Raw genomic sequence first — 17,391 nt, forward strand, 5'->3', positions numbered from 1 at the left:
CATTCATTGGTTCACTTGAAATGACAATGAGAAAGGAGGTGGTGATGGAAACAGGGCTGGGAGCCAGTAGGTTATCAAAATCAGGCTGGGTCCTGGATCAACATGACAAGCTATGCTGTCCTGAAGGGCAGGAGGTTTTTGTTTCCCAAGATCTCACTCAAGTATCAGGTGTTACCAAGGATGCATGCAGAGCACAGAGAACAGGGCAAAAGAACCATGAAAAGCCAACACAAGGCTACGTTCAGCAGATAGAGCTCGAGTCACGCTTTTTCTTGACTCTGCATTATCCTCACGGGACAGATAAAAAACAAGCCAAACAGACAAGCAAACAAGCTTGGAAACAAGCTATGCACCCTGAGTTGTTTTCCTAATCGTGGTAGGTTTGCATTGATCCAGCCACATTCTCTTTTATGGTCTGACATAGGGTAACCAGCCAGTGATGTGTAAAAAATCTCAGTGGGAGTTCTTCCCTTTCTAGGAAACTCAATGAGAAGCCAACTCATGAATGGCGGAGGCAGGATGGTGTAATGGTTAGAGTCAGACAGCCCTTGGTTGAGAGGCCTTACTTCTACTTCACTGTGAACTGGGGCAAGTTGTATAAAATCTCTGAGATTCTGCTTCCTCTTTCCTGAGAGTATCCAGTTCACAGGATTGCATGAAGATTGAGGATGAGCCTGCAGTTATAGTGTTTAGCACGGTGCCTGGCCCACTTTAAGTGTGGGATGTACATATTCACATCCAGGAGGTTCCAAGTGCAAAGGGGCAGAAAAGCAAAATAATTAGAAGAAACCCTTCTCTTCTACTATTCCAATTTTGTCCCCAATTGTCTTCTCCTTTCTCTCTCTTTTTTTTTTTTTTTTTTTTTTTGGCTGGCCCTGGAACAACTGTCCCCCTTCCCAGGGCTTCCACTAAGTTCCTGAGGTTCGCCCTCTGAGAGGTATTGGGGTGAAGCATCCAGTCTTCTGTTTTGCTCTTCTCTGTTGCAGCAGAGATTCACTGCTGCAAGGTGGTGAGAGGGACGTTATGCTTACGTAGCCCAGCCCGGGGAAAATCACCTCTTCTTTTCACGGTGAATTCACACCCGGGACAGAAACTCAGATGCTCCGTCACTGGCTGGGTGGAATAGACACCGTTGAGCTCTCATCCGATCCCCTTTATTTAGCAGACCAATCCCCACAGTGGCTTAAAGCAATAACCATTTTATTGTGTTGCATAATTTTCAGGGCCAGGAATTCAGGCGGGGCTTGGCAGGTGATTCTCCTCTTCCATGTGACATTGATAGAGGTCGCTGGGTGGTGTGCAGCTGGCAGAGGGACGGGTCTCGAGGGGCCAAGACAGCTTCATTCATGTGTCTGGTGCCTTAGCTGGAATGTCTGGAAGGCTGGGCTCAGCTGGGACAGTGGCCCAGAGTGCTTACATGTGACGTCTCCAGCATGGTGGCCCCAGCACGGTGGCCTCAGATTTCTTCTCCAAGAGTAAGAGTTCCAGAGAAAAAGGCAGAAGCCCCAAGGCCTTTTATGACTCAGACTTGGAAGTCAGAGAGTTTCACTTCCATTCTCATCTATTGGTCAAAACAGTCATCAACCTGCCCAGATTCAAGGGCAGAGGCAGTAGAACACCATTCTAGTTGGGAGGCGTGTCGAAGAATTTATGGGGCCGTCTTTTAAAACTGCCAGTCTGTCTTCTTTTAATAATTCTCACTTGCGCGCACAGACCAGCACTGTCACGGTTACTTTTCAAGAGGGCCAACTAGCGCCTAGGCACTGAATAGCTGGCTACTGAAGAATTTAAAGGGAATCACATGCGCTGGTGGCAGCACAGATAACATCTATTTAAAGTTACATTGTAGAGAGGGGGCAGAAAAGATGGAGGTTCTGAGCTACAGTTCATAATAGCCAGCCTCTCCCAAATGCCTCTACAGAATGCAAGATAAGAATGTGTCAGGCAGGGCCTTTTGCAACATTATTCTTAGATGCCCAACATACAAATTTCAGCAACTCCCATAGAGTCCTGTATGTCTCTGTCATAGTTCTTGTCACCCTTGCAATGATGGGTTCAATGTCTAACTTTCCCTATAAAATGCCATTCTCGGTGACGGAGAACAAGCTTGTCCTACCACCCAGTGTATCTCCCGCACCACGCACAGTGTCTGAAATGCAGCAGATGTGCAATAAATACATTTCATTGGCTAAATATTTGGCGATGGTAGAAAGAAGATGAGAATAGCTAGTACCTAACAATAAGCTTATAATTTGCTGTGAAGGATTTAAGTTTTTTTCTACTTAAGATGATGGGCTATAAGACCTATGTATGTATCAACAGAATCTTAAGTATAACATTTAAAGCTTTAATAATTCCCCAGTTGGTCTAACCAGATCACTCCGATTATTAAAAGACACCGGTAACATCCACACACCCGACACTTACTGACAGCTTTGTTTATTATTTAGTTGATTATTCCATTTGTATAATTGTACAATGATTCTCTTTTAAACAATACTGCTATACCTGAAGTTGGTCACACTATACTCTCCCTTCCTTCTATAGTAGTAAAGTGGTTTTTTTTCACACTCAGTTTTTTAATAGAACATTTTCAAATATCAAGAAGTGCGATTAACTGAAAGTAATGAACGGACCAAACTCCACGGAAGACAACCGCACACTCCGTTAAAGGTCTAGTGCTATTACAGTGGGCCATGTCCATTCAGGAGGAAACACCAGTGGCCTCGTGGGATCCCAGGGCTGGCAGAGTGTTGGTGGGTATAAGCAACTCCCTTAAGACCTGTTTGGCAGCTTGGAAAGTTGAGGTTTAATAGTGGCCCCGTCCGTCACCCTTCTAGTCAGAATGGGTGCCTGCAGTCAAACTGTGGGCAGTGTCGTCGGGGTGTGAGCGAGCTTGCCTTCCTTGGGCAAAATCCTCGAGTGAAATCCTCAGGGGGCCTGAGCACTCTCTCCTGCTCCACTCATATTGGCCTTATTTTTAACTTGAAAGTAGGTGGGACCCAGGCATAGAGGCTGTGTGTGCAGTGTGTGTGTGTGTGTGTAGAGTGTGTGTGTGTAGTTTGTGTATGTAATGTGTGTGTCTGTAGTGTGTGTGTAGACTGTGTATATATAGTGTGTGTCTGTATATTGTGTGTGTGTATATTCTGTGTAGTGTGTATAGTGTGTGTACAGTGTGTGTGTAGTGTGCGTGTATACACTGTGGATGTAGTGTGTGTACATCTGTGGCTGCGTGTAGTATGTAGTGTGTGTGTGTGGTGTGTGTGCCTATGTGTAGTGTGTACAGTATACATATAGGGTGTGTGCACACTATGTGTATAGTGTGTGTGCCTATAGTTTGTGTAGTGTGTAAATGTGTATAGTCTATAGTGTGTGTGTGTGTAGTGTGTACACAGGTACAGTGTGTATACTGTGCATGTAGTATGTGTATATACTGTGTGTAGAGTGTGTAGTGTGTGTGTGTGTGTGTGTAGTATGTGTATACACTGTGCAGAGTTTGTAAAGCGTGTGTGTAGTGTGTGCACATGTAGTGTGTGTGTTGCGTGTGTAGTGTGTGCATGTGTCTGGTGTGTGTAATATGTGTATATACTCTGTCGAGTGTGTACAGTGTGGGTAGTGTGTGTTTTGTGTGGGCAGTGTGTGTATATACTGTGTAGAGTGTGTGTTGTGTGTGCATGTGTGCACATACTGTGTGTATGTGTGGAGGGCACAGGGCACACTGAAGGAGGGAGAGGGTCACGGAGGGAGAAGGACGGGGCTAAGGAGGAAGGGTATCAGGCAGGAGAAGCAGACAAAGATGAGGATGGACCTGGGGGGAGACGGGAGGAGGGAGGGAAAGCGTGAGCGTGCTTTATTTTAATAACACAGAAGGAGGGACAGGGAACGGTGTCCCTGATGGCACTCCCCGGCCCCTCTCTCTGGCCCAAGGTCCTGGTCCTCTGCTGTGCAGATCCAGCTTTCTGTACAGACTTGAATAAAGGAGTAGCAGCGGCAAAACCAGCTCTCACCAAGGCCCCGCCCCATTGGCTGGGGTCCCACTGCTGCCTCCTGTACCCCTTCCTCTTCGGTCAAGGTGAGACACTGGCTTCTGAGGCATTTCACCCACCGCCCGGCATTGACCCCAGGTGGGTCTCAGTTTTCTGCCAGCCTTTGCTCTGGAACTGAGGGGGCTGCATTCCAGAGTCGATATACTGTCTTTCCATCTTTCTGCAGAAAGATGCAGAGAGGGGCGTGAGGTCACCTGTGCTTGCAGCCCTGCCACAGGCTCACTCACTCTCAGGCACTGGCGGGGAGAAGGCTTGTGCTGCAGATCCGTGGTCCCAAAGGACGCCCCGGCTACAGGGTTAGGATGCACTGTGCCCTCCTCCCACTGCAACGCACTGCAGGCATATCTGTGCCACGGAGGCAGGGGCCAGGGAGAGCTGCGCGTCCAGGCAACGTGGAAAGCAGAGCTGAGGAGGGCGAGGGGTTACAATCCTGTGCTCTGGAGTCCGACAGCCTGAATTCAAATGGTGGTTCAGGTAGGTAAGAAACGAGCTGTTGCTAGAATTCAGCGATAGGTAAAGCGCTTAGAGCAGCGTCTGGCACACAGTAAGCCCTCAATAACCAAGCTCTGTCATTCTAACCACTTAGAAAAAACTCAATAGGGCTCAATGACAGGCCTTATAGATTCTGCATCTCCTTCCTGACCTTTCTCTTGTGTTTCCAAATGAGGAGCCCTGGTCAAAGGCAGGGTGGCTGAACGTGTGTGTTCAGGCCTCTGAGGTGTGTGAGGACAATTAAGGCCATTGCTGGTCCACAGGGCCCTGCAGAGCTCTTTCTGAGAGGCTGGAATTCCCGTTGGCCAGGTCCCCACTTGTGCCACTGCCAATGCTCGGGGAGCGGGGCAGAAGCAGTGGCCTGGCCCTTACCTATGGTCAGGGGAGCTCACCTACACAGAACCTCTGCTGCTCCTGGCAACTAGATGGGGGGTGAAAATGGAATCCTCACCCAGAGAAATGATTTGCAAAACTAGCAACATAACTAAGCAAATTTGGCAAAGGGGAGAATGGACGGAAGTGTTTTGTGATGGGTAATAACTTGAGTTCACTAAAACACTGACATGGAGGCCTTGACCCGTCCTGACCAGAGCGTACATCAGCCAGGACAGATCTGTGCAAGGTAAGCGGCGCAGACACCACAGAGAATCCGGGCATGCGACGTGCACTACTGGTCTGCAGAAGTTCACTCTGGAGGTACAGGAGTTTTTAAAAGAAGAAACTACATTTTTTTTTCGAGAACATGGACTGCTAACCAGACTCCCAGGTAGACTGCTCTGCAGGTGCATTAGACAGGTAGCATTTTATTGCCTCTTAAAGATATATTGTTCAGAGGAGAAGGCAGAGTTCTTCCAGAAGGAGATTTAATTCCCTTAAAAATCCAGGAGGCCGACCGGGGCCCATAATGGAGGCGAAGTTCACCTTTGCAGTGTGAAGATAGCAATCGGAAGGCCGGGGGCAGAAACCATGAGACCTACACAGGGGCCACCTTCCCAGTTTTCTTGCTGTTGTTCTCTGTGAGCAGAGCTTAGGCTCTTAGTGTGAGAGCTTTCCTAGGACATCTGAGGCTGGGGTCTGAGGCCACTCTACAACTTTCTGGCCTCATCTCTGTCCCCAGGTGCAAGGGACATAGGAACTCAGTGAGCACAGGGTGCACCACCTAATGGCCCTTTCATGAGAAGCATGGCAGAACCCGAGCATTTTGATGAACCTCTTGGACAAAAAATGAACAAAACAAATTAACCGCAAAACAAGCCCCAAAGTAATTCCCTAAGAAGAAATTTAGGAAGCCCTGGCTAGCAGGCTTACTGACCACACAGATGGAGAACATGATACCCGAGAAGTTCTGCAGGAAGCAAGGATCACCTTCTCCCTAGTTTAGATGTTGCCTGTGGAGGTCTGAACGTTCCCTTAAAAACATTAAAAATCCACACACCAACCCAGATATTTCCCCTCCTCTCTCCTGCTTCCTTCTGGCAGCTGCTCTCTGGCATCATGGCGCTAGATGTCTTTGCTGTCCCCATAATCGTTGTAAGGGATGCTCAGGGTCTGCTCCTCACACGTCTTCCTAAGGTCCCGGCTAAGCTCTGACCAGTCAAGTCCGTAGGGCTTGATCTCGCTGTAGCGGCAGCCCAGGTACTTAAGGGAGCTGCGTCGCAAGCTTATCTTGGGTTCCTGAAGGAGTCCATTGCACCAATTGCTGAGATCCCCAAGCTGAGAAAGGATGAGGCCAGCTTTCCTACGGATCAAGCATGGAGGATGCTTAGGTTAGAAAGAAGAGAAGGCAGGAAAGGTAAACAGTGTGAGACTTTAAACTTCAAGAGGGAAGAGCCCCGTTTATTTTGCTTACTGTTCCATGGTTGGCACTTAGAAGAGGGGGAACCTCCATAAATACTTGTCAAGAAAATGAATGAATGAATGGAAGAATGAATGAATGAATGGAAGAATGAATGAATGAATGAAATAATTAATTAATAAGGACGGACGAGCAAAGTAGGGCACCAAAATGGAAACAAAGAAACAAAATGCAGTAAGGACAAATAAGGAAGAGAAAATGACATACTTCAGTGGGGATTTATGCTCTTTTCAAATCATAGAGCTGACAAATCAGATCAATTTACTTTAAAGCCAGTAATTTATCACCATTAAATGACAAATAACGTGTCTGACTGGATTCAAGGGTATTTCTGAACTGAGTAGAAGCCGCCAATATATTGCACTTTGGGGGATATCAAGTGTAACTCATTATGCCTGTATGAAGGTAATTATAGTGTAATAAGGGCACGAACAATAGTGCCCTCAGTGCATATTGACATAGGGTCATTCTTTGGGAAAATGCAGACTCTCAGTGGCACGCAGCACCTAGTTAACCCCCAGGTGAGCTCCTGCTCTGTTCTGCAGTCTCCCTCGGAAAGTCAGGAGGCTAGTGCCATTGAGACCCCTGAGACCCCATCCAAAGAGTGGGAAGAAGACGAGGTGATGAGAGGGCACCTGAGCTGTTGCAGATCCCTGAGAGAATGGGAAGAGGAGGGCAAGGTCTCCCCAAGTTCACACACACTGCAAAGGAGTGATCCCACTGGGCCAAGAACAGGGTGTGAGACCCCCTGCGCATAGCTTGGGGAAGCGGGCTGTCGCCAGGATCTAGCTCACCGGTGTACGGCCTCTTCTTGGCATCCACTTCTGGTGTTAGAGATGGGACTGCCTGATGGCCAGTTCTCAGCTCGCACTGGCTTTGACTCTGAACACTTAGGGTAAGTGAAGGAATGGGGATTCCCTCATTTAGCTGTGTTCTTTCCCTTCTTCAAAAAACCATGGGTGACCAGAGACCCATGAAAGAATAGTCTCTTATTCCAACAAGCCCATGTAAGCCTCTAAAATCTGTTCTGGAAAGTTCAATGAACAGGACCCCTTGCAGTATTTATCAACTGCTAGGCTAACTTCACACGTGAGGAAGCATCTCTTTTCTAATTCAATCAACAATTCTTTCCAGAAACTGGAAGTTTCTTCACCAAGTTTAGAATGAGCTCTCAAGAACAAGAAGCACATTCATTTCATGCCTCTTCTTCCGTCCTGGCTACGAGCATCACAAGGGGTGAGCTCACCGCATTCCTAGGAGGGCAAGCGAGAGACGGGCGGGGATGACGGACGTTGGAAGCAAGGTGTTGAGCTGTGGCAGCAAAGTCAAGGGACCCAGAGAGTGTGAGGTCATCGGAGGCCAGTCAAGTTTTCTCCCACTGCAATGGTGGGTCAGAGAAGATCAAACAAACACTCTGCCGACTAAGTCACACCTTATGCAGATTGCCTCTTCTCTGCCCATCAGCCTCTGCCGTTTGGCCAAGCAGGCTTTCCAAAAGTCGTCATCAACAGGGACTTTGGTGGCCTTCCTCTTAATCTATCCTGCTGCATGTCATTAGCTGTTGACACATTCTTGGGATGTGGACGAAGGGGGAGAGAAGAAAGAGTAAAGGGCAGCATCTGCCTCATCTTGAAGAAATGGATAAAGGAACACATCCTAGCCATCCTTTCAAACAAATGGATTTAATTAGCCCATGGAGTTTTTTGTGGCTATTTTCATTGCTCCGTTTTTAAAAAAAGATAATAATTAATTTGGGTACGTCCTTGACCGTCTCAGAGCCTTCTTCTTTCTTAAGAGCAATGCGACCAAGGCTGTCCTCAAGGTATTTCAACTCTCATGGAGGCTTCCATGAACTTTAATGGAATTGGATTTAACTGAAGCAAGGGAATACTTTCTGCTTGCTTGCAGGGCGTATATACCCTCTGACCCTTTTCTATTTATTCTCACAACTAACTCCAAAGTGGTGAAGTATCTCAAGGCAGGAGACTTCTTGTTTCCTGTGGTTCTCCCCCAGATCCATGACACTGAAAAGCGAAACTTGATTTTCCACAAGCTAATGAAACTACAATTTTCCCCCCTAATATATAGCCTTAAAAAACCAGTATTACACATGAAAGAGTCTCCTGGGAAGACTCCTGAGAGTCTTCTCTTTTTGAGAAGACAGTGTCAAGTCAGCAGCAGGCCTTACTTTACAGTGAGATCGGCATTTTTTTCCCCTGAGCACTTTCTTCATTAACCAATTTTCCTTCTGACTCTTGAGTTACAAGAGAGAAATTTTAAAAGCAGTTCAAATTCCCTTGGAAGTCAAGATGATGTATGCAATGTTAGTGCTATTCAAATTGTGACATTTATGCTCCTTGACAAAGAACTGCATATATGTACTCAATAAATGTCAGAAGGAGGGAGGAGAGAGCATGAAGGGAATTGGGGAGAGAGCTGGAGAGAGGGGATGATATTAGGTATGAGTAATAATAAGGACAGGAGTGATGGTAAGGTATGGAGCAGGGAGGCTATTTCTTAATACATATCTACCTTCTAACCCAGGGTTTGCTTTTTACCAAAATTGAGACAGAACAAATTAAAGCCCCCTTATATATTTCCCTCTGTGTCCTGTCCATAGCCATGGCATCTGTTTGCCCAAGAATAACCAACCTTTATAAACTTCGGGAAATAATTTATGGAATGCAGAAAGATTCTTCCTGACCTTACACATAAAATCATTTTATTTTAGGAAGGTAATCCTAAATTTTCTCCTTTCTTCAAAAGAAAGAAAATAGGTAGCGGGGCGGGGGATGTCCTGTACAATGGTCTTCTAGAAAAGTTTATAAATTCAGGTCATACGAGGCGTCCTGAGACTAAGTCTCCTTTCCAATTGATCAGATATCAGACAAATGGGATGACTTTCGGGTGATGCTTTTATTGATCCCTTTTGGCAGGACAGCAAGAATTCTGAGTGCCCGAGGATCCTACTGTACTGATTTTCTTCATTTATTTTTTTCCTCTCTTTCTTTCTCTTCTTTCTTTCCTTCCCTCCCTCCCTTCCTTCCTTCCCCTATTTTTTTTTCTTTATGAACTCCTAAATAGTTTGGGGACATACAAGTTTGGGGACATTCCACGTGAAAAGCCTCTTCACTGTGTTTATCTGAAAATCTTAGTATTTCTAGAGAAACCTTCTCTTCTCAGAGCAGCAATACACAGCCATGTTGAATGGAACAAAGGAAAGGTGTTATCTCTATGCATTCTTCCCATTCCTCTCTTTCCAAGAACTCTATCTGGGCTATATAACCTAAAAGCAGGAGTACTGAGTATTGGGAAGTTGTAGCCTTGGGGCCAGGGCAAGTTGGCAAACACTACATTATCCTAACTTTGGCCAGGTTAGATGTCAAGATGGGTCATTGGCTACCCCCATTCTGCCTTTCAAGAGAATGTAGAATTTAGCTCGAAATACGTCTGTATATGCACATAACATATGTAAAGTTCATATGCAGTAAATATTTTTGGATAACCTCTTCAATAAAATTCCTAATTTTCTTTCAAAAGACTAAGCTTTGGGCTCCTACAGTTTAGCCTTTGGAATGCTGTGTCAGCATGATAAGGAGGGGGTAAAACAACTCAAGGACAAAGGTTTTTTCAGAGTTCAGGAAATGCATTCATGGCTTGACTTAAATACAGCATAAATACAGCTTATCCATAACTAATCAGTATGAACTGAGCTGTCTAGAAGCACAGGACTTACAGCAGCTAAGCTCACCCAGGATATCTGCAAATTCATGAAGGCAGTATTATAGTGGAAGAGGTACAAAATTTCAAAAAGCTGAGGTCTTTAAAAGAGATAATGAAGTTTACTGCTTACCTGGGACCTAATTCATCCTCACACCGCCAGGTGAATTCTCCAAAACTCTCGTAATGCTGGTTATAGTGGTAGAGGACTCGATGGAGAGTGGGGGAACCCAGATCCAGGAGGGTGTTGTAGGCGGTCTGCTGCTCCTTCCCACTGGTATAGCCATTGAAGAGATTGTAGATCTTGTCTGCTATTTCTGAGGATGGGAGAAAAGGCCAATAAGTAAGATTATACATATATATATATATATATATATATATATATATACACACACACACACACACACGTATACATATATATATACACACACGTATATATATATATATATATATATATATATATATATACACACACACATATACATAAATGATTATAAATACAGGCACATAGCTGTGTATATGCATGTATATGTGTGTGTATATATACGTGTGTGTGTGTGTGTGTGTGTGATATTACTCAAAGAATACTGAACCTACTGCCCTATCAGGTTTCAGTTTTCTCTTCTATACAATGAAAGGCTTCAAATAGAATCTCTCTAAGGTCAACTTAGGTGATAATATTCTTTGTCTTCACCCATGTTTCCTAATAATACAGAGCCTGAGGCAAGAGCTCATAGATTGATACTGTATTGGCAAATGCATTCCCAGAGAAGCAGGACGGAGGATAGAGAGAAATGAGGCAAGACAGGAGGCAGAGTGAATATAAGAAAATGCTCTAAGGAGTTGATGGCTATGTTTCGCAGGAGAGGATGTATGAAGCTATTGGATCCTCACTGGTCCATCTGGGGAAGAACAGAAGAAGCCTTTATATCCAGCTCCCATTCAGGATTGGTCCATGGGGACTTTTCACATTTGCCCCCATGAGGCATTAACTCCCCTGCACCTCTAGGCTGCATGCTTGGGTACAAAGTGAGTCCTGCAAAAGCAATGGGGCAGCCCTGGGCAGCGGGGAGCAGCCTTCGGCTCAGGGATGAGGTCAGGAGCTGTCAGGTTACGCCTCCAGCAACGTGAAGAACCTGGAGTAGCCACAGTGCCAAGAGCAACCTAGCCCCGACTGCAGGAATGCGGGTCTTTTAGCTAGGGCCACCCAGACAGGGAAGAAGGCAAGCTTGCAGATCTGTGCTGACATGTACGTTGAATCCAGTGCATTCTGCAGTTCCAAACGAGCGATCTTTTGGCTTAATTTATACCTCTTATATTTCTGCCTCCAAGGTATACATTGCTAAGATTGAACTTGGTGATGTGGCAAAGGGGCAATGAATTTGTGTAGCCTTGGCATTTTCTCCTGTGGCGCTCAAAGCACTTTATCATTAAATATTTTCTTATTAAACCTGTCAGAAAGGAGATTTGTTGACATTTTCTTTCTAAACAGCTGGGAACTGAGATCTGGAGAGCTTTTTCTCAGATCCAGTGTTAAATCAGGGGATGAAGAGACTAAGTCTACAGGCTTCTAAGCCAGACTTTGCCCACTTGACCCCCTGTTAGCCTAAAGGCCCTGATCCCTTGTCACTACTCCAAGTGAATTCAAGGCTGCTGGCGATGACTGAGTCATCATTTTAAGAGTTTCCTGGGTTGGAATGAATAAAATTTCTACCTCTACTCTGCCCAAGCATTGCAATAATTTCCCTTTTTGTCTATCTTGCCCATTGCCTATGAAAACAGGAGCCAGACCTCACTTCCCCAGTGTCCTGAGTGGCAAGAATAAGGCCAGACAAAATAATAGATCAAAAAATGTTAGCTAAGTGAGTGAAATTTATGACCTTGGCAGTCATTTGAATCCACTTTGGTGGAGGGTTTCTGGTGATATATCTCCAGACCTGGGTTGTACCAACCCTTTAGCAATTAAACCCTTGTAACCAGCATCTTTAAGCTGCAATAAAAATAATTTCAGCTGAGAAATCCATTCAGATTTTCAGGACTTTAAAATTCTCAGGTTGTTAAAATAAGATCAAGAGATAAAGTGGACAGTGATTTAGACTATAAAGATCTCTGGTATTTATTATATAGAATAGAAAGAATATAAATAAAAATTATATAGAATATAAAGAGCTCTGGTATTTATGTATTAACATCCTAGTGATTGCCAAGAACTTTACATGTGTGAATTCTAATCCTCATACCACCACTGCACAATGAATATGAATGTCTTTGTGCTACAAATGAGGCCAGGTTACCTGCCCAAGGTCATATAGCCAGTGTGGGCTGGAGTCAAGCTTTAAAACTCTATCTTCCATTGCTCTTTTGCACCTGCTCAGGGGATGGTAGTGTTTAACCAATTTAAGATACAGGAGGCAGAGTCTTGGGGGATGCTTTCTGGGGTGACTATTTCTGGTAGAGGACATTGCCCTGGCTGGCCCATAAATTCCAAGTAAGAGAGAGTCCTAGTAGATATGCAGGGAGTCTGTCATTTCTGGAGTAGAAATGGAAAGAAGCAGAAGGACTATTCTAAGAGCTGTGCTTGTTCACTGGGAGGCAGGGAGTACGTACTTAGAGAAGAATGACCAGCAGTGCAGAAACGCAGGTGAATAGACCAGAGCCCAGACAGGGAGGTTCAGGGTTCCTTCTCTTTTTTTTTTTTTTTTTTTTTGTGGTACACGGGCCTCTCACTGTTGTGGCCTCTCCCATTGAGGAGCACAGGCTCCGGACACGCAGGCTCAGTGGCCATGGCTCACGGGTCCAGCCGCTCCGCGGCATGTGGGATCCTCCCGGACCGGGGCACGAACCCGTGTCCCCTGCACCGGCAGGTGGACTCTCAACCACTGTGCCCCCAGGGAAGCCCAGGGGTCCCTTCTCTTATCCTTTTACTGCTGTCAATCTGTTCTTATTTCCAGTGATGGGACATAGCATCACAGGCCTAAGGCCCTGGTTGTGACAGTCTGCTGAGCAACAGTGATGACTGAGAAGGTGTTTTCTGGCATACTTACTATTCTCCTAACACAATAGTAATATCCAGCTAGAGTAGGCTAATGCTTCCCGTTAGCAGAAGCATTTGTGCCTGAGACCAGGCGGGATAGTCCCAGTTTCTACCGTAAATCTCCTAAAACCAAGATAATCTAACACCAGGGTGTGCTTAAAAGCCTTCATCGGTAAATGGGATATTATATTCAGAAAAATCTACACGCTAGGCTCCTAGAGACCGAATATTTCTGGCCCCTCCTATCTCCAATGAGGGAATTTATGGATATTATTTCATTAGCTTTCATAGCATCTCAAGAATTCACTAACTCAAAGAAAGTTAGACTATAAGATATTTTTGGTTATCATTTAACCCAGCTTTCAGCTTCACAGAAGTCTCGAGTTTTCCAAAACAGGAATCTGTCTTCCCTCTCTTTGACATGCATGGTGTTCAGGAATAGTTAAAATGCAGGTGAAGAGATGGCAGGGTGTCTACATACACAGCTTCATCACAAAAAAAAAAAAAAAAAAAAAGAGAAGGGAGCCAATATCTCTCGGGCATCAGAATAAATGAACAGGGCTGGGACTGAAGGCTTCAGATCCAAAAGTATGGTTAAGAATAGGCACCATGGGGAATGTAAATTGATACAGCCACTATGGGGAACAGTATGGAGGTTCCTTAAAAAACTACAAATAGAACTACCATACGACCCAGCAATCCCACTACTGGGCATATACCCTGAGCAAACCATAATTCAAAAAAGAGTCATGCACCACAATGTTCATTGCAGCTCTATTTACAATAGCCACGACATGGAAACAACCTAAGTGTCCATCAACAGATGAATGGATAAAGAAGATGTGGCGCATATATACAGTGGAATATTACTCAGCCATAAAAAGAAACGAAATTAAGTTATTTGTAGTGAGGTGGATGGACCTAGAGTCTGTTATACAGAGTGAAGTAAGTCAGAAAGAGAAAAACAAATACCGTATGCTAACACATATATATGGAATCTAAGAAAAAAGAAAAAGGTCATGAAGAAACTAGGGGTAAGATGGGAATAAAGACACAGACCTACTAGAGAATGGACTTGAGGATATGGGGAGGGGGAAGGGTAAGCTGGAACAAAGTGAGAGAGTGGCATGGACATATATACACTACCAAACGTACAATAGATAGCTAGTGGGAAGCAGCCGCATAGCACAGGGAGATCAGCTCGGTGCTTTGTGACCACCTAGAGGGGTGGGATAGGGAGGGTAGGAGGGAGGGAGACGCAAGAGGGAAGAGATATGGGAACATATGTATATGTATAACTGATTCACTTTGTTATAAAGCAGAAACTAACACACCATTGTAAAGCAATTATACTCCAATAAAGGTGTTAAAAAAAAAAAAAAGGAATAGGCACCATGACATCAAATGGAGTTGGGCTCCACTACACTAGCTGTGTGGCCTTGGACATGTTACTTAACCTCTCTGGGTTTTAGTTTCCTTGTCTGTTCAGTGATGGTTAATAACACATATCTTCCAAGGTTATTGTGAGGCTAAGAGTGATATCGAATGTAAAGCATTTCTTTAGCATGATGTCTGGACAAAGCAAGTACACTTTTATTCATTAATTCATTCCGTAAATATTTTTACTGAGTGCTTACCACGTGCTTGACATTTTTCTAGGTACTTGGCTACACCAGGGAGAAACTTTGACAAAAAGTCCTCATCCTATGACCCTTACAGTCTGGTGGTAGGACACATTCAGCTAAGCAATACACATAATAAGTAATATACAGTGTGCTAGAAAGTGGGGAAAAGTAAAACAGGAGAAGGAGCATTGGGAGTGCTGCGTGGGGCATTGCAATTTTAAATAGAGGGTTGTCACTGAAAAGATGACATTCAAGCCATGGCTTGGAGGAGGGGAGAGAACGATCTGTGAGGATATCTGGGGCACAGCATAGGAGGGGAGGAAATGCCAGCACGGAGGCCCCCCCAGCTATGGTGGGCAGCAGACCTGAAAGCAGCAATAAGCCATGGTGTCTGGAAGTGAGTGAGGGGGAGAGTTGGGCAATAGCAGATATTATTTTTTAAAATTCCTGTTACTGGTTCTCTACTAGATCATGCTTTTCCCAATGCCATGACACAGAGAGAGGCTGAAACACAAGAGTCCAAGAGTGGGGAAATAGTCTTATTTAAATGAGAGGAGTGACTCCAGGGGCAGAAGGGAGCTTTCTTATCCCCCAGCAGTGGTTGCTCTTTTTCCTATGAAGTAAGAATCCTGGGAAGCACCTATACCTTCTGCCAATGGCTTCCTCGGCTGCTGTAACAAAAGTCTCCTGAACGGAGGTCCTAAGTCATCATTTTCATTATTTCGGGGGGAGCTACCTGAAACCCCAGTCTGTCCCCACACTGAAGTAACTGACCATAGAATTCCACGTGAAAACTTGAGGACAATGAATCCCAACTGGCTTTATATTTTTGTCATTCTAAGCACTGTCCAAATTGCAAAGCCCCTTTCCCCCATCCTCCAAGTCTGTCTGTCCTCTCCCCGACCCTTCTCTCCCCATGCTGCTCTGTGCTTCCTTCACACCAATGATTCTCAAACTTGAGAATTAAACTTGATTCACAAGCTGGAAGGCTTGTGGAAGCACAGATTTCTGGTTCCCACTGGAGTTCCTGATCCAGTAGGTCTCAGCTGGAACCTGAGTACTGGCACATCTAACAAGTTCCCAGGGGAGGCTGATGCTGCTTGTCTGGACCACACTTTGAGCACCACTGTTCTATACTCATTCATTCTCTCAAAACGTTCTTACTTCCTCTGGGACCAACACTGTTACGTGGCAACCAACTCTCCGTTCACCCTTGACCTTGGAACGCACTCTTCCTTCCCTCCATACCCCTGCGTTGGCTGCAACCTGCATGACACCTTCTCCAGTACTGAGGGATCCTTCTCATACACCAGAAAAGAGCCGCCTCCCCGAAAACAATTTTTTCTCTCAATATATGTAAAAGTCCGTCCACTTTGAAACCTTACCTGTCTCTTTCTATTTCCCACCACTCACTTCCTAACTATGCTTCTCCAAACATGGCAGCATCTGGCATCTGGTTATCTTCTCCACCTCATTTCTTATCACCATTTTGGGTGACTTCACTGCCAAAATGAAAGGCCTGCTTAAGTCTAGAGACTCCCCCACCATCAAAGCCAATCACTGGGCTGAGAACTTCTCCATCTCTGAAATAATAAATCCAAATATCACATATGTACTGTGAACACAACCTCTTTTCATGGTTCCTATACTTCTTATTGCTACCAAATCTGTTCTTCAATGACAGAAACCCCAAGTCCCTTGACATCTTCGCTCACTCCAGGCGCCAGTCCTGTATTTACACCCTTTTCTACTTGGCCTGATCTACGCGGCCCATGGCTAGTGACCTCAAGTAGCTTGCTCCATCTTCTGCTTTTCCTTTACCTTCACATAGGCTGCTAGGCTCTGCCAGGGAAACATCACAAGCAGTTGACCTAGGTGGTCTTGCTTAGCTGACCTAGGTGGTCTTGCTTCAGCTAAGCACTTTGGACACACCTCTATACATCGCTTTTCACAATATAGGATAAGGCTGGAAGAACTCTTCTTTCTCCCATGCTCCACGCCCAATCCATTTAGCAAATCCTTTTAGTTCTACCATCAAAATAATTTAGAATTGGACCACTTCTCATCACCTATATCCTGATCATTCTAGTTTAAAACAATATCATCTTTCCTCTGTATTGCCATAGCCTTCTAATCAGTCTTCCCACTTCCACCTTGGACCCAATATTTGGAGTCCATGCTCAACAAAGTAGACAGAACGATCCTGTAACATTAAGTCTGATCATGTCATTCTTCTGCCCAAAGTTTTCCAGGGCTTCCCATCCCAGTCCCTAGCAGAATCCCATTGCCAACTCTGATGACCAAGCATTACAGGATCTTCCCCACAGCCTCTCAGAGCTCCTCTCCTGTTCCTTTCCTTCTTATCATCTTTCTCACCAGAGGAGCCTCCTTTCTCTTCTTCAAACACGCCAAGGATGTCTGCACTGCGGCTCCTCTATTGGAATGGACCACCTCCAGATATCTGTGTGCTTTCCTCCTTCTCCTTCCTCTCAGCCCACTCTAGTTGAAATTCTACCCCCTGCCTTCCTAAACCATTTCCCTGCTTATATGTCTCCATAATGTATGCCACTATCTGAAATATTACTTATTTTGCTACTTTTTTGCTTTGTCACCCCTGCT

The 17,391-nt window shown here is 45.0% G+C and overlaps 1 protein-coding gene across 4 annotated transcripts in view; it reads right to left on the reverse strand.

Moving 5' to 3' along the window:
• Positions 1-2,418: 2,418 nt before the first annotated feature.
• ASTN1 (astrotactin 1) overlaps positions 2,419-17,391 on the reverse strand; it is a 329,036-nt gene continuing 314,063 nt past the window's right edge. For all 4 annotated transcript variants that reach the window (XM_067728733.1, XM_067728734.1, XM_067728731.1 and 1 more), the window contains 2 exons: positions 10,247-10,430; positions 2,419-6,276 (listed from right to left, as the gene is read on the reverse strand). In XM_067728733.1, the coding sequence (XP_067584834.1) occupies positions 6,039-6,276; positions 10,247-10,430 (422 nt within the window). In that variant the 3' untranslated portion in view covers positions 2,419-6,038. The remainder of the gene's footprint in view (positions 6,277-10,246; positions 10,431-17,391) is intronic.

The sequence above is a fragment of the Pseudorca crassidens genome, chromosome 2 (genome assembly GCF_039906515.1).
Source record: "Pseudorca crassidens isolate mPseCra1 chromosome 2, mPseCra1.hap1, whole genome shotgun sequence".
Taxonomy (NCBI): domain Eukaryota; kingdom Metazoa; phylum Chordata; class Mammalia; order Artiodactyla; family Delphinidae; genus Pseudorca; species Pseudorca crassidens.